Source organism: Sparus aurata, chromosome 19 (genome assembly GCF_900880675.1).
Source record: "Sparus aurata chromosome 19, fSpaAur1.1, whole genome shotgun sequence".
Lineage (NCBI taxonomy): Eukaryota > Metazoa > Chordata > Actinopteri > Spariformes > Sparidae > Sparus > Sparus aurata.
In genome coordinates, this window is record NC_044205.1 from 26,282,477 (window position 1) to 26,299,152 (window position 16,676).

A 16,676-nucleotide genomic window follows, 5' to 3' on the forward strand; every position below is an offset into this window, starting at 1 on the left:
TGTGAATACGTACCTTTTCTTCATCGGCATGTGGAGATATACTGAAAATATATATTATCAGCAACATGTCAGAATATGATGACAACCACCATCATTTGAGGGAAAGTGGGAGAGGTTGCAGGGTCACCAAATCAATGCTGCCTCTATCATAAATGCGCATATATTTTCTTGTCAATCCAGTAATTGGTTTCCCAGATATGTTGGCGACAACAGAGGTCATTGCAGGCTACAATTTGAGCTCCACTGACATCGGTAGTTCTTATAAAAAAGTGTGTCTGGGTGAACGTGAAGATGGCATCTTACTGCAGAGTTATTAGCTGTAGCTGTTCGTGCACAATTAACGGTACATTTATAGTTCATTTAAAGACAGATTGTGTGTGAATGTCAGCCATTGGAAGGTTTAGGGGGAGGGGTGAATGTCCATTGGTCAATCGATGGTTCGTCAAACATACCTGGGAGCTCCTCCTCCAAGTAAAGTCTATGTGTGGGAAACACTGGAACCATTTGTATGTAATCTCATTACTTTATAGTCGCTTTAATCTCGATTACCTGTCAAGAGGCTCTACAGGTTGAAAGGGACTATAGACCAGGTTGCCATGAGTTTAAGCTGTTCGAAGGCAAACATCTCCATGTGTGGATGATGCTATATCGTCGCGGTGTAGCAGAGTTTCTCAAACTTCTTCAGAACAACGACAACTGCCAAACTGAGACATCCTAACCGCCCAGTTAATAGTTCAATAGGTCCTCTGTAACACCACGAAGTGCCATTTTTAACAAACAAGACAATGTGTTAAGTGGTGTTTTCGAGGTGTTGGAGTTGTTTCCCTCTGATTACAGTCTGTGTCTGTAGGGTCCAATTTATATATATTTAGATTTTTCTCAGTTTCTTCTCAACTTTCCTAGCCTAGGAGGCAAATTGCCTGAAAGAAAACACTGGTTAAATCATGAAGAAAAGTTGAAAAACTGATTATTTCTGTTCCTTTATGATTCATCCTGGCAGTCTTGAGAGTGATCTGCTGCTAACTAGCTGTGTAGTTTGAATTTAAAGGGTCAGTTTGGCTAACAAGCTAACCGAGATGACAAACAGGCGCCAACCCCACAAATAACATAAAACCTTTAAAGTTTCATTAAAACAAAAGTGATGTTGGACCGGAGCTCTGATCATTCTTTGGTTGGGTCTTGTGAGGACTGTTTCTGCGGCATTCTGCACCAATTTAATCTTGATCAGGTTGTATTATGACTCACGCAGGTATAAGGTGAGTCACAGACTAATAAAGGCATGGAGAAGATAGAGAGCTGCTCTTTGAATCTATAAGAGCTTTTACATTTCTAAAGAAGAAGCCAAGCTGCAGGTTCTTCAGATATGAGACAGCTTCGCTTTGCTGTCTCTCGGAACAATACGATTGGACTCCTTCTGTATAAATGGCTCCAGGTGCTCTCGTCTTCTCACAGGCTCAGGTAGAATAGAGTTATTCATCTCATGTCTTATGGTGGCTGTTTTCTCCTCTGCAGGGGTTTGAGAGTGTAGGTGTGCTGGTGTGAAGCTTGTTATTTATTTGACATTCTGAGGAGAACTGAGGTTTCTTATGTCATCTTATACAGGAAACCCGTTGTTATGGTGACTATAGCACCCATTGTCCTTACTCTCCTGGTCTGTCTCACATGCAGACGATAAGAAACACACTAACACCAAGTGGTAGAAAAACAAATGCAGTTACATAACGTGCAAACACGCAAATTAGATTTTTAAAATAACAGGTCAGGAAGGGGCTGAACAAACCAATCACAAGTAACAAAAGTTGGTATTTAAGTTCCATTGTGACAGCGCCGGATATTTTCCTAACACCCTCAGTTGGGGTACGGAAAATATCATGTTTTGCCGGCACAAAGACGCTCGTCGAATGTCCCAATATCTTCTAAAAAAAAAATGTCCAGACATATTGTTAGAAATATCCTTTCATTTTCGGCTACGAAGGCAGCTGGAGAATGTTCTGATGCGTTGTTAAAAATACTCAGTGGTGTTGCCTCATTGAAAATATCTGGTTTTGTTGCTAAGAAGGCAATTTAAGAATCTACATACTTCTGTAGCCACATGTTGTTAATAACACTCAGGGATGTTGATGCAAAGACAGCTTGAACATCTCCCAATGTCTGGTTTTAACCACCTAGAAAATGTCTCTACGTATTGTTAGAAATGTTTTTTTTTTGGCCACAAAGACAGCTTGACATTGTACTGAGATCTAGTTAAATAAAACCTGGTTTGTTCACACAGAGACAGCTGCAATATAACTGAGGTTTAAAAGTACCTTGTTTTATTGCCAAAAAGAACCTAGAAATGTCCTGACGTCACATTGAAGATATCTAACTTGATAATCTCATGCTTCAGGTCTTAAAAATACCCAATTGGTTGCCACAAAGATGGCTAGAAAATGCCCTTATGCCTTGTTTAAAAAAAAAACAGTTTTGACGTCAAAAAATGTTCTGATATCCCGTAAAAACTACCTGGTTTGTTCATCCAAAGACAGCTGTTGCTTACCTGACAAATTGTTTGAAGATATCTGGTTTTGTTGCTACAAAGACGGCTTGATAATCTGATAACGTCTTGTTAAAAGTACCCGGTTTCATAATCACAAAGAAAGCTGGGAAAATATGAGATGTATCGTTTAAAAATACCCAGTTTTGTACCCACAAAGACGGTTTGAAATGTTCCCGTGCCTCCTTGAAAAATATCTGATTATGAAACCACGAAGAAAGCTGTAAAATGTTGTGATGTCTCATTAGGATTGTTCTGTTTTGTTGCCAGAAAGACGAAGGGAAAACAAGAACAGCTGTGGAATGGGTCAACGGTTGTATTGGTTGAAGCAGGAAGTGGTCTCAGAGCGGTCTTGAACTGGAGTTCTCGAACAGGAAGTCTTGAACAGGAGGTCTTGAACAGCAGGTCTTGAACAGCAGGTCTTGAACAGGAAGTCTTGAACAGGAGTTCTCGAACAGGAAGTCTTGAACAGGAGGTCTTGAACAGGAGTTCTCGAACAGGAAGTCTTGAACAGGAGGTCTTGAACAGGAGTTCTCGAACAGGAAGTCTTGAACAGGAGGTCTTGAACAGGAGGTCTCGAACAGGAAGTCTTGAACAGCAGGTCTTGAACAGGAGGTCTTGAACAGGAGTTCTCGAACAGGAAGTCTCGAACAGGGGGTCTTGAACAGGAGTTCTCGAACAGGAAGTCTTGAACAGCAGGTCTTGAACAGGTCTTGAACAGGAGGTCTTGAACAGGAGTTCTCGAACAGGAAGTCTTGAACAGGAGGTCTCGAACAGGAGGTCTTGAACAGCAGGTCTTGAACAGGTCTTGAACAGGAGGTCTTGAACAGGAGTTCTCGAACAGGAAGTCTTGAACAGGAGGTCTCGAACAGGAGGTCTTGAACAGCAGGTCTTGAACAGGAGGTCTTGAACAGGAGGTCTTGAACAGCAGGTCTTGAACAGCAGGTCTTGAACTCTGCAGCCGTCTCACCCACGTGTGATGTCACAAAAATTAAAGCAGCGTATTTCCTACTCGAGTTGGGACAAATTTCTGTCATAGAATTGCTATTTCAGTGCCGGGGACACTAAGCATGCATTTTCAACAATCCAATTTAGCCCATTAATTGAAGCTAACAGAGCCGACCTGACTTGGTCATCAATTCCTCCATTATTTACCGTCACTGGTGGACGGCGAGAGTTGAGTCAACACGGTCTAATTTGAAGCAGGCAGCTCTGTGCACAAATCCCCAGGAGGCTGGCGTGATAAGGACGGATGGAGCCGATGAGAGTCGGAAGGCAAAGCGGCGCAAAAGGCCACATGGAAAGAGAAACGGTTGTAATCCAGGAGATAAAAGGCTGCAGCACCTTTTCCCCCACTTATAAATTAAGTGTGAAGAATGACTCCGGACTGAAAAGACAGATTTCATTGATGATTTCGGGGAGTATCTGCCTAGCTCGTTGGCTGGGTGGAGTAATGAGTGTGCGGGTGATACATGGGAGGCAGTCAGACGAGGCCGCCTCACTCCGGCTCATTAGGATGCAGCTGAAACCTGGAGTTAAAGATAGCATACCACAGTCTGAGGAGCAGGGAGACGAAGCGTAACACCACACGCCGGAGATAAAAAGAGGCTTTTTGGAAAGTAAAGTGTGGAATTCAGACGCCGATGCTGTTCTGTTTTAGCTCAGTGATTATAAATCTTGTGTGTCTAACGGCTTCATGTGTGGAGGAAGTCAACCTGTGAGTGCAGCTGAAGGATTTTAGCTCATTCCTCGGGGAGTTGACGCCAGCACAAAAATCTAAAATAATAGACAAATACAAGCACTTCTTCTAATCCTTTGGTTGGGAACGCGTGGTTCTGTAATTATCGTGGGACCTCCTCGGTTTCGCAGCTCCAGCTGTTTGGCAGCGCTGCACTCAAAGCGGAGCTGGTGGGGGTTGACGGATGACCGAGCACGGAGCAAAACCACCGCAGAGCCGCTCCGCAACGTACGTACAACCACTGGAATTCCAGTGTTTGTGACGCTACTGAATAACTTCTGCAAACGGTCCAGTGTGTTGTTCGACTGTCGCGCTACACTGTTGGAATTATCGACGCTTAAAGTGTCATAAATCTCTGTTATGAATGAGTTTTTGATTTACTATATCAGTACTTTTTACGCATTCATTTTCCAATACAGAGGCAAACTCTATACCGTAAAGGAGTCCTTTAAAACCAACAAGCGCCTAACTTGTGTGTTTTTAAATGTGTATAGTGCTGTTAAATAGTTTTCCTCAAAGAGTCTATTTTGCAAGAATATGAATACAGGTGTACCTTGAAAACTTGTCTCAGTTACTTGTTTAACTTGCGTGGTTTTGTTGGCACAAAGATGACGAGGAAATGTTCAGACGTATTGTTAGAAATATCCTTTCTTTTTTGGCCATGAAGACAGCACAAACAAAACGAACAAATGTTCAGACCTCTAGTTAAAATACCTGTTTTGTTCACGCAAGGACAGCCGCATTTACCTGAAAAAAAACTTGGTTTTATTGCAACAAAGCACCTGGGAATGTCTCGACGTCACATTGAAGATATCTGCTATAAAGACAGCTTGATAATCTCATGTCTTGGTAAAATTAGCCCGGCTTCGGAGCCAACAACATCTGAAAAATGTTCTGATATTCCGGTAAAACTACCTGGTGTCGTAGCCACATAAAGGCTCGAAAATTTTCAGACATATGGTTAAAATATACCTGGTTATTTCAATCACATGCAGCTTTTTATCTTTTACTTGTTACTTTTTGTACAATTGATTATTTTTGAGTGTCATTCCCACCTCTCAAACATTTGGTTTGTCTGGGTTTTTCCAGAAGAGAGCAGTTGTGTGTTTAGCTGTCAGGCCAGAAAGTTTTTGTATCCATCCTGCATTTTAGCTTCCTGTTTTTATTTTTTGTCGATGAGCGTTTACAGCCTCACAGGGTCCTCAGCATGGCAGCAAACCATCAGTCTTGTTATGCAGAAAGGAAACATCAAATTCACACAGCTGAATTTGCATATTTATACAATTAAATGACGGGAGAAAAAAAGACAAATACGAAGCTTTACTGGCTCATGTAGAATTAGCACGTGTGTTAGCAGGATGTTGTGGAGTGCGCCTGTCCACTCGACCACTAAGCCAATTTTTTCATTTTTCCATTTTGTTTGCAAGTGGATCCTTAGAGGAACAAGTAGAGCAGATGAATAGACGAAGCAGGGACAGTCTGTCGGTTACATCCTTGAGCTTGAGTCTGAATAGTTCTCCCTGCCGCATTTCACATATAGCCTTACATTTGTCAAGTTCCCTAGTTACCTCCCAGCTACTTCAAGTAAATATATAACCTTAATTACTTCGAAGGGCCCGCTGGTTTGTCAGAGATCGATGAAGGGCAGTGGGAAGAGCTGAACACTGAGCTGTAATCTATTCTTCTGCTTTATGTTCGAGGCTGTTGAGAAGTGTGAGTCAGCTGTGCTGCACTGTGTTCGGGGAAAATAAGAAACAAGAGCGATGAAGAACAGTTCTGAATTCATCATCATCATCATCATCATCATCTCTGTCACAGCCTGAATGTCAGAGCTGTCTTTACACCTCAATGTTACTTTAAAATGTCATGCTTCTTCTGCGAAAAACCATTTACTGTTTCTGTTATTATAATAATGACAACCGCTGCAGAAACTCTGCACGCAATGAAAAAGGTTTCAGAGGGTTGCAGGGAAAAGTTGAAGCGCTGTGAATGGTGCGACTCAGCGCGTCAAGTCACCGAAAGCTGGTAAGTAATTCCCCCAATCAGGAATGCTTGCTGAGCTAACCAGCTAACGGCAGCTAACGTTATATTTAGCAGCATTTAGCGCTTACTTCAGCGACAAAGCTACTGGCGTCTTTCTGAGCTCCGGAGGGGAAACCGAAAAATCACTGAATTGAGTTACAAAGTTGTGTTTTTGTACGGTAACCTGTGAGGTCCATTTCTGAGCAACACATTCCTCAGGTGTCATTCTTCTCTTTATAAATCCACGGCAGCGTCATGAGATAAAGAAAGTATTTATAGGAGAATGCAGGATGAGTCTTAGCATTTAAAACACCTTTAAAAATACCTACAAAATGGATTTTTTTGCCATCGTTGGGCCTGATACTGATGTATAGTTGGCACACGGAGCAAGACGTGAATCAAATCACTTTAACTGCATCAATTTTGACTTCACAGAAACTTTAAGATGCTACAAATTACTGGCGGTTAACACAGAACTACAGAGAGTCGCAGCAACTAAGCATTGGTGCATTGCATCGGTGTGAACTGGCAGGTTTTCAGGACGTTGCCAAGAGGTGCGTTCGGTTGATTAGGTCTGAGGATGCTGGGGGTGAATCAATAGCAGAACCTGGAGAACAGAAGTAGAAGCTGCTGATTTTCATTCACATCACGACATGTCAGTCACTTCCTTTCTCCATTTCGACCCCCAGTGGGAACACAGATCTGAGCGGGTGCCCGTTTTTTGTTCTGGCTGCTTTTTCTTCCACACTTCAAGATTTTAAAGACGTCAAAGGAGTCAGCAAACAACCGGGACGGCATAAAATGCACCTGCCTGTGGGGCTGAGATTTTGTTCCGGTGTGCTGAAGTCCGAGCAAAGTGAAAATGAAAACAGAAATGAAAAGGAGAGCAAGTGATCTGAAGTGACAGGGGGCCAAACTGAGGCTGTCAATCTGAGATGACAAACAGACAAGGATGCTGAGTCACTGCTTCTTTATATTTATAGTAGATTTTATATTTTATTCTGCCTTCTGCAGACACTGTACACTGTTTATCGGCACATTTCTTAGTGATTGGATGCATAACATGATTGAATTTGTCAGCTTGAATGTGTTTTTTAATTCATTTCTGTGCCGTTTTCATAACTTCTTTACATTGAATTAATGTTTCCTCATCAGGCCGCTTTTATCAAACCATCACTGATATTATTCTGCAGATTCAGTGCTTCGACTGACATCTGTGAATTCATTAAGACCTAATTACATTCTCATATTTCCATTTTTCATACCGATGCTCCCGAAGCAAATGTCGAACGCGACCGCAGATTGTTTCCCAGAGTTATAAATGTTTTGTTTACTTCGGTTTGAATTATTCATCGTAATTGGGAAACGCTGCGGGGGACATCTTTCTGGCAAACAAAACTCTGGTTTCTCACCTCTGGGAGGAAAAACAGCATTTCCACTTATTATATTTAGGTCAGGTTGATGTGCAGACAAAAGATATTCAGTCCCATAAACACGGGACATCTTGGGGACGTAGACGCAGGTCACGTTTGGTATCGACCTGCATCCTGAGTGACTGCTTGTGATTGGATCTCACTTCGCTGTTCTATGTACCATAAACACGTATATCACTGGGACATTAGCCGAATTAGTCAGAAGGCCCAGATAATTCAGGATTTGTCAGAGGATGCATTTCACAGAGTTTATAAAGCGTCTCCTAACTCAACAACTCTCAAAATTAAGCACATTTTAAAGGGAGTCTGGGGATTTTTCCACCAGCATCAAAGAAGTAGCCTATATATTGTTTACTGTTAACTGTATTTGTCAAATCTGACATGTAACCTTCAGCAAAATGTTGTGTTCTGTAATAAACTTCTGTGTTTTGTATTTAATGCCACTTACACGCCAGTCTCCAGGTGATTCATGCATCATGTAGCCAGTGAGAATTCATTTAAACTTGGAAGTTTAGTCATTTTATGCAATCTTATCTTATCTCTATGTCTAGGCTGTTTTTTTCGCCATGAGCTCTTGTTTTTGACCCTTTTATACCCCCAAAAATGAGTGTTCATAAGGAAATAAAGAACTATAATGAGTTTAATGCTCTTGTTACTCTCAAGCAGGATGTTTTGAGGTCACAAAATGCCATTTTTTATCACCTAGCCGCCTGGATATTTGGCAGAAAAACATGTGTAAAGTGTCTATTTTCAGTGATATTGTTATCTAATCTGAACTTGGACCATGTAAGACAATATGACGTGGATGTATTGTGTTTTCCAGCTAAAAGGGGCAGTAACAGGTCATCTGCAGACAGGTGAGAAAGACATATGAATAATTAAGTGAGTTCGAACTCTTATAGATTAATGCCAGACGCACTAACAGAGCTTCTGACTGTTTTGGGGGTGAAAAGATTTAGACTGCAACCCAAAATCATGCTGTACTGTACTGGAATAGGATGTTAAGGCTTCATTTGACATAATAAGTTAATCTGTGCATTATAGACGCACTATTTGCTTATCAACAAGAGGTTTTACTGGTGATTAATTCATAATTTGAGCTTTAATTTTCCCTCCTTCCTGCAGGTGTTTGTCGATCATGTTGGCTGTTTTCACATCTGGATCTGTGTTCTGTTCTGCTACAACAGAAGTCAACAACCTTGTGTTTGTGCAAAGGTTGAAGTCTGGCATCCCACGAGGAACGCTGACAAACAGAGAGGCCGGTGCTGAGGTGGCAGTTTTAATTTATTGAAGCTGCTTTTTGCTGCGGTGATTCACAACGGGATGCAGTGGCTCAAGCAAACACCTTCATATCAGCACACATGAATCAAATTCATTGAAAGCGTCGAACGGACATCCCGCTCTCGTAAGTTCCTCTTGCAGCGTAGAAATGCACTTTGAGTTTTAAAAAGGCATGAATAAATAAGGCAATATTGAAAATAGCATTTACAGGTAAAGACTGATTACGCTGTCACAGAGAGGGACGGTTGCTCTTTACATCACAGTGCGACATATTTAAGGCAAGGAATCCAAAAGCAAACACGACAACACGTTATGTACATAAAAATACATTCAGTAGATCTGTCTTGGTACATAAACATGATGAAAAATATAGATTTTTTAAATTTATGTTCACATGCTGAGAGTGAGGACGACTCACGTGTGCAAAAATTCACAGAAATATTTACGCGAAACACGAAATCACGAGAGCTTTGATTGGAAATCGACAGATGTATCATGAGTGATTGAAATCAGCAGGCTTTCTGTTCATGTCAGGGATAAAAAAAACAAATTAATCTATCTAGAAGCAGCATCCCTGGTCAGACTGGGGTGTAGATTTGCAGTCAGTGAGCCAAAAAATGGGAAAACACCCCAGAGGAAAAAGAGCCAAACCACTTTTTATCAGTAGGTACAAATAAAATGCCTCCTTAAGTGCCTGAGTAAACTGACATTCTCCTGATTTTGTCATTTTAAAGTCACACTTTAAACCTCTTCTGTTCCATCTGGAGATATCTAATCTTTCAAGAAATATTGTGCGTCGGCATGAAAAAAAAATAAGAAGTCTGTGGTTGTGACTGAAGCAGCTCAATTGTTGCATTTTGTCTTTGTGCTCTTTGTTTTGTTATTTCAAGAACAATCAAGCTCGAGCTCGGTGCCTTCGTCCTTTTCAGGACGGCTCAGATAATCACGTCTCTTTTCTGCAAAGTAGCCGTCGTCTTCCTCAGTCTTGCATTTCTTTGCTGATAGTTTTACCTCCATCACGGTAAAATAGCTGCAAAGCAGGGTGTTCCTTTTCATTGTCCTCCTTTGTGACTGGCAACGGTGATGTAAGAGGGGAAAAAATCGATGGGATCTCATTAAAGGTAAATGTCACACATCTTTACATTCATTGTTATGCAGATCAGAAGCAGTATACGCCACCAGGGACATGCGTGTCTTTGCTTTAAATGTGCAAATTGCTCCTTCTGTTATGAAACATAGAGGTAGTCTTTCATACAATATATTAATCTCTCTGTTGGGTATCCAGTGTTTCACATCGAGGACACGCACTGTGGCATTTAGGCTTCTACATCGCAGCAGCTGTGATATTTAAAATGCCATAAAACCTTGATGATATGATGAGATGATGTACTCGATTTTCTTTGACAGTGAAGAGCAGGGTATGCGTGATGAATGGATCACAGTTTTGAGCATGTGCGTAAATGCTGGTAATACTTTGAATTGCACTTCAGAGCGGCGCTTACTATGAAAACAAAAGAGCGTTTCACTACAGAGCGGTACTCTATTTTACAACCTACCTCTCAGGCAACCTGACTCACGTAAGCGCAGGCGAGCGCCCCGACTCATCAATCATTTACAGCCGCCTGCCAAAGCACAGAGCACAACAGAGTCACATCAGTCCACATGGATTACAGCTCAAAACACCTCAAAGTCCTTGTCGGACTGGTTTTCATTCTCGCATTGAGGCTGTCGGGGTCGAAGCTCGGCTGACACTCGACAGGCAGCTCACACACACAGGAAAGCGTGCGAGCAGCAGAAAATCTCTTTGAAGGTCTTCCGCATCTCCTGGCTGCGGAACGCGTAGATGATGGGGTCGATGACGGAGTTGCACATGATGAGGATGAGGTACATGTTGAAGTGGGACATGAAGCAGGTGCAGTAGGGGTTCCTGGGGCAGGTGATCATGAGGATGAGGTGGAGGAAGAAGGGCGCCCAGCACACCACGAACACCCCGAGGAGGATGGTGAGGGTGATGGCGCCCTTCATGTTGGCCCGCTGGTGGATGGGCGCGTTGCCCGGCAGCGCCGCGATCCGCTTCATGTGCAAGCGGGCCAGAAGGAACATGTGCACGTAGAGCGACGCCATGAGGACGAGCATGGTGAAGAACAAGGTGATGAGGCAGATGAGCACTGTGGTGCTCTCTGAGTAGATGATGAAGAGGATGCCGGAGACAGTGCAGCACGTCCAGATGCTGCTGATGACCAACATCGCTCGCCGCAGGGTCACGATGTTGTGGTACCGCAGCGCGTAGAAGATGGTGATGTAGCGATCAATGGCGATGGCGAGCAAGCTGCAGATGGACGCTAGCAGAGAGCTGCAGATCATAGAGTCAAACACATTGTCCATACTCTTAATCAGCGTGGCGGGGATGGTCAGGTTGCCGCCGTCGATGAGCGCTATGACGATGGTCTCGGAGGCGTTGGAGACGCTCACAAGCATGTCAGCAACAGCGAGGCTACAGATGAAGAAGTACATGGGCGAGTGGAGGTTCTTGTTCTTGACGATTGCAGCAACAACCAGGATGTTCTCCAGCAGGCTGATGATGCCCAGAGTGAGGAACACCTCCGTAGAGATCAGCAGCTGCTCGTAGCATCCTGCCGATGAGTCCTTCTCGTCGGCAGGTAAGTCTTTGTTCAGAGGCAAAATGCCTGATGTTTGGCTCCGGTTGTGGTAGCCTTGGATCAATCCATGAAGATCTGTGCTGTTCATAATGTCTCCTTAAATCCTCCTCGTCTTCTTCTTTTCCTTTTATACGTCCATCTGGCTCAGCAGCTTTAAAACCTCAGCGTTCGTACTTCTCAGCCATCCTCGTCTGGAGGACAAGCTCAGCACCCTTGAGGTGGAATGAAAGAATCGTTGCCGTTGTTCCCTTTTCCCTCCTTCTCCCTTCAGGCTTTCCAAGAAAAGCAATTTTCCTCAGACATCTGCTGCTGTTGTTTCTCTCAGCCCAAAACAATCACACAGCCCTCCTCTCATCTCTCCACTCAGGAGGAATTTAGACTTTAGTTAGAAGTTGGATAAAAAGGCTGAATGAAAGGTGAGAACAGGAAAGCAGCATGTGTGAGAAAGATTAACAGTGAACAAGAACGCAAGATGCTGAGAGATCAGAGCGAAGCAACGTGCTGCGTGAGTGCGGGCGGATCATCACTTTATACGCTGCTGTGGTCGTCCCTCTCTCCCTCTCTCTCTCTCTCTCTCTCTCTCTCTCTAGTATTATATCACACAAACACACACAAACACACACACACACACACACAGCCTGAACCCTCCTGCTGGTTTTCTGTCCTATCCGCTCACTGACGGGAGGAGGAGGAGCCGAGCTTGACTCACATGAATGAGCAAATTAAACTGAATGGATGTGAGAAGCCGTTACACTTTCAACATATTTGAACCTTTAAGCTGAAGTTATAATGTTTAAATAAAAAAACATATGAAATAAAATCTAGTATCTTAAGGAGTTAACCCTAACAGTTAAAACAGTCAAGACACTGAATGATAACATGCAGATAGAGTGATATACAGTGTGTTATCACTCCCAAATGAATGGTTATAATAAGTATGAAATGTCCTGGTAGACTTTGAAAATTAAGTTTGATGAAAAACAGTTCACGTATTATGACTTTTGGACAAACAAAGTCAAACGATAGGGGTTTGGTTAGGTTTAGTCACCAGAACTTCTTGGTTGGGTTTAGGCAACACAACTACTTGGTTAGGTTTAGTTATCAAAACTACTTGATTAGGTTTAGGCACCAAAACTATTTGGTTAGGTTTTGGCACCAAAACTACTTGGGTAGGTTTAGTAAGGGATAATGCCCGACGAGGTGTCCATAAACAGGAGTTAATGGACAACGTGGAGGCCTAAGAACTGTCCGACGCGCAGCGGAGGACGGTTGCCTCCGCGAAGTCCATTAACTCCTGTTTATGGAAACCTCGTCGGGCATTATCCCGCTTATACCATGGTCACCTGCCAAAGAAAATAAATTCGGACCATTAATTTACATTTTCATGCGTTTTACAATCAAAATATGAAGTTTTTCACAAGCCATAACTTGGTTTCCCTGGTAACGCCTGAGGGTTTGACTAATACCTGGAACAGTCATTACTCTCCCGTAAGATTCTTATGCAACGGAAGCGTTGTTCACTCCTCCAGTAAATAGGACGGATCATAGATACGACTTGACAACGGGAGATATTCTAGTCCGCTCAGCGATGAGCCAGAAAGCTAACGCTATGCTAGCAAGATTCAAAGTCAATAACATTGCGCACGGTTGACAAACAGTAAAATATAATTTGACAGTATACTAGCTAACACGATTAGCTCGCTAACCAGTCATGTCATTGTCCCCAAATCAATAGCAAAATTTTCACGAACAAATGACCGGCCGTGTGTAACGCTACTGTGGCCGCAGCCTGAAGCAGAGAGCTGAACAGCGTGAGACAACTCGCGTATCAGTAAATTTAGAGGGGAAGTGAACTTTCTGCAGCTTGTGTGTTACAGTCGCCACCCTGTGGTGTTCAGAGGATAAGACATTGAAGGACTAACGGACTGAACTCAGTGCTGGAAATATAATATTAAGGTTTGATACGCCAGCTAGCGCATTTATTTACAGCAGTGAACAGTCAATTCGACTGGAACTACTTAGTAGGTGTCCATATATCAGGGGTTAATGGACACCCTGCAGCCAATCAGAATTGAGTATTCCCCCAGACCATGGTATAACTACTTGGTTTGGTTATCAAAACTTTATGTAAGGTTTAGTCATGAGCAGTACTTGTTATGTTTAGGCACTGAAACTACTTGGTTAGGTTTAGTAACCAAAACTTCTAAGGGGTTTGGTTTAGTTATCAAAACTACTTGGTTAGGTTTAGGCAACAAAAGTACTTGGTTGGGTTAAGGCAACACAACTACTTTATTAGGTTTATTAACCAAATCTACTTGGTTAGGTTTAGGCACCAAATCTACTTGGTTAGGTTTTGGCACCAAATCTACTTGGTCAGGTTTAGGCACCAAATGTACTTGATTAGCTTTAGGCAACAAAACTACATGGTTAAGTTTAGTAATCTAAACTTTAGGTTAGGTGTAATCACCAACAGTACTTGTTAAGTTTAGGCACCAAAACTTCTTGTTTAAGATTAGGCAACAAACCCACTTGGTTAGGTTTAGGAAAGGATAGTAATTTTGGTTAAAATAACCATGTTGAGTTAGGTAACTTAAGTAAAAAATTGATGCGGTATATTGTTTTACATACCATTACTTAAAAAAACAAATACAACTTGACTCTTGGTCAGACTTGACATGTGAACCCTGGCGTCCAGCTGGAAATTCCATCCATTTGTCTCACTCTCATTTTCTACAATTTTGGCGACAACACGTGCTTGGATAGCATAATAGGGTTCTGACCATCAATCTACGGCATAACTCAGGAACAGCAACTTGACTGGTGCACGGAGGCATAGGTCAGCAATCAGTAATTCAAGATTTACCCCTGCAGAAGCTTCAGACCCATATCCCTTAACGACTGAATAGCGTCTTTGCAACTCTTTGCAGTATCAATCAGGCAAAAAAACCCCTACTCTGTTTAAGATAACATTATAGTCTGAAATACAATATCCCTGTGACTTATGTAACCTCAGTTACGTAACGTACATGATGTTAATTAACTGCGCTGAAATAACTCACTATTGACTTTTGATTTCACACTGGACATGAACAGAAATCTCCTGGGTGAAAGTCAATTGCTTGTTTCACCCCAAAATCCTCATGATACTACTTCACTTGACTTCCTCCTTTGCTGCTGTAATAATAATAATAATAATAATAATAATTACTACAGCCACTCGAGGTTGCAGTCTAATAAGAAACGTGAACAAGCTGCGTTTACAGTCGACCTACATGGGTGTTTTACTGATGAGGACCCCTGGCACTACAGGGACGTTTCTAGAGTGAGTGGAAACAGGCTGTATGTTAGCGCCCTTTCACATGTGAACTTCTGATCCACACGACAATAACCATCGCAGTTGAAAAGGTGTCAAGATATGGAGTGTGAAGAAGCAATTGTCACACGGTCGGGCCAGAAGTTATAGTAATCACAACACTGAGATGTTTGCCAACTATAAAACTACAACAGTGCAGCTCCTCTCACTTCAGACTGAAACAAATTAGTTACCGCTGTCATTCACACTCCTCACTGCTGCCAGTAACCAGAGGGAATGATGAGAGGTGCTGTGGTGAGCGCACAAACCATAATAAGCTTCTGAGATTTAATCAGAGTACAGACTTTAATGAGGTTTTGTAGCGGCGGTCTGAAGAAGAGGAGAGTAAATGACGAGACAGACCTCAATCAGTGAGGTCTTCGGCTCCGGCAGGCATTGTCACGATACAGAGAGAGAGGAAGAGTATCTATTGCCGACATTTATCACTGTCACTGACCGTAGGAAAGTGACTCACATCGCTTTGAACTGTTTGTGTTGATGTTCAAATAACAAGAGTTCCTCAAGAATTCTCACAACTACATAATGTGGTTTTATTAAGCTCTTGTTCAAATGTTGACAATACAAAGGAAAGGAAGGAAAGGAAAGAAATGGACAGGAACATAAAACAATTCAAGGAAAGGAAAGGAACGAAACGAAACGAAAAGGAACCTAAAGCAATTAAAAGAAAGGAAAGGAAAGGAAAGGAAAGGAAAGGAAAGAAATGGACAGGAACATAAAACAATTCAAGGAAAGGAAAGGAACGAAACGAAACGAAAAGGAACCTAAAGCAATTAAAAGAAAGGAAAGGAAAGGAAAGGAAAGGAAAGAATGAAACGAAAAGGAACCTAAAGCAATAAAAGGAAAGGAAAGGAAAGAATGAAACGAAAAGGAACCTAAAGCAATAAAAGGAAAGGAAAGGAAAGGAACATTAAGCGATGAAAAGAAAGGAAAGGAAACGTAAGGGAAGAAAAGGAAAGGAGTGAAATGGATAGGAACATAAAGCAAAGGAAAGAAAGGAAAGGAAAGAAATGGACAGGAACATAAAACAATTCAAGGAAAGGAAAGGAACGAAACGAAACGAAAAGGAACCTAAAGCAATTAAAAGAAAGGAAAGGAAAGGAAAGGAAAGGAAAGAATGAAACGAAAAGGAACCTAAAGCAATAAAAGGAAAGGAAAGGAAAGAATGAAACGAAAAGGAACCTAAAGCAATAAAAGGAAAGGAAAGGAAAGGAACATTAAGCGATGAAAAGAAAGGAAAGGAAACGTAAGGGAAGAAAAGGAAAGGAGTGAAATGGATAGGAACATAAAGCAAAGGAAAGAAAGGAAAGGAAAGAAATGGACAGGAACATAAAACAATTCAAGGAAAGGAAAGGAACGAAACGAAACGAAAAGGAACCTAAAGCAATTAAAAGAAAGGAAAGGAAAGGAAAGGAAAGGAAAGGAAAGAATGAAACGAAAAGGAACCTAAAGCAATAAAAGGAAAGGAAAGGAAAGAATGAAACGAAAAGGAACCTAAAGCAATAAAAGGAAAGGAAAGGAAAGGAACATAAAGCAAAGGAAAGAAAGGAAAGGAAAGAAATGGAAAGGAAAGGATAGGAAAGGAAAGGAACATTAAGCAATGAAAAGAAATGAAAGGAAAGAAAAGCAAAGGGACATT

General features: G+C 42.0%; 1 protein-coding gene across 1 annotated transcript; it reads right to left on the minus strand.

The window, feature by feature from the left end:
* Positions 1–8,992: 8,992 nt before the first annotated feature.
* Positions 8,993–12,212, minus strand: LOC115569611 (melanocortin receptor 4-like). The gene has a single exon (XM_030397613.1). The coding sequence runs from the start codon at positions 11,753–11,755 to the stop codon at positions 10,772–10,774; it is 984 nt and encodes a 327-aa protein (XP_030253473.1). The 5' UTR covers positions 11,756–12,212; the 3' UTR covers positions 8,993–10,771.
* Between the last annotated feature and the right edge of the window lie 4,464 nt (positions 12,213–16,676).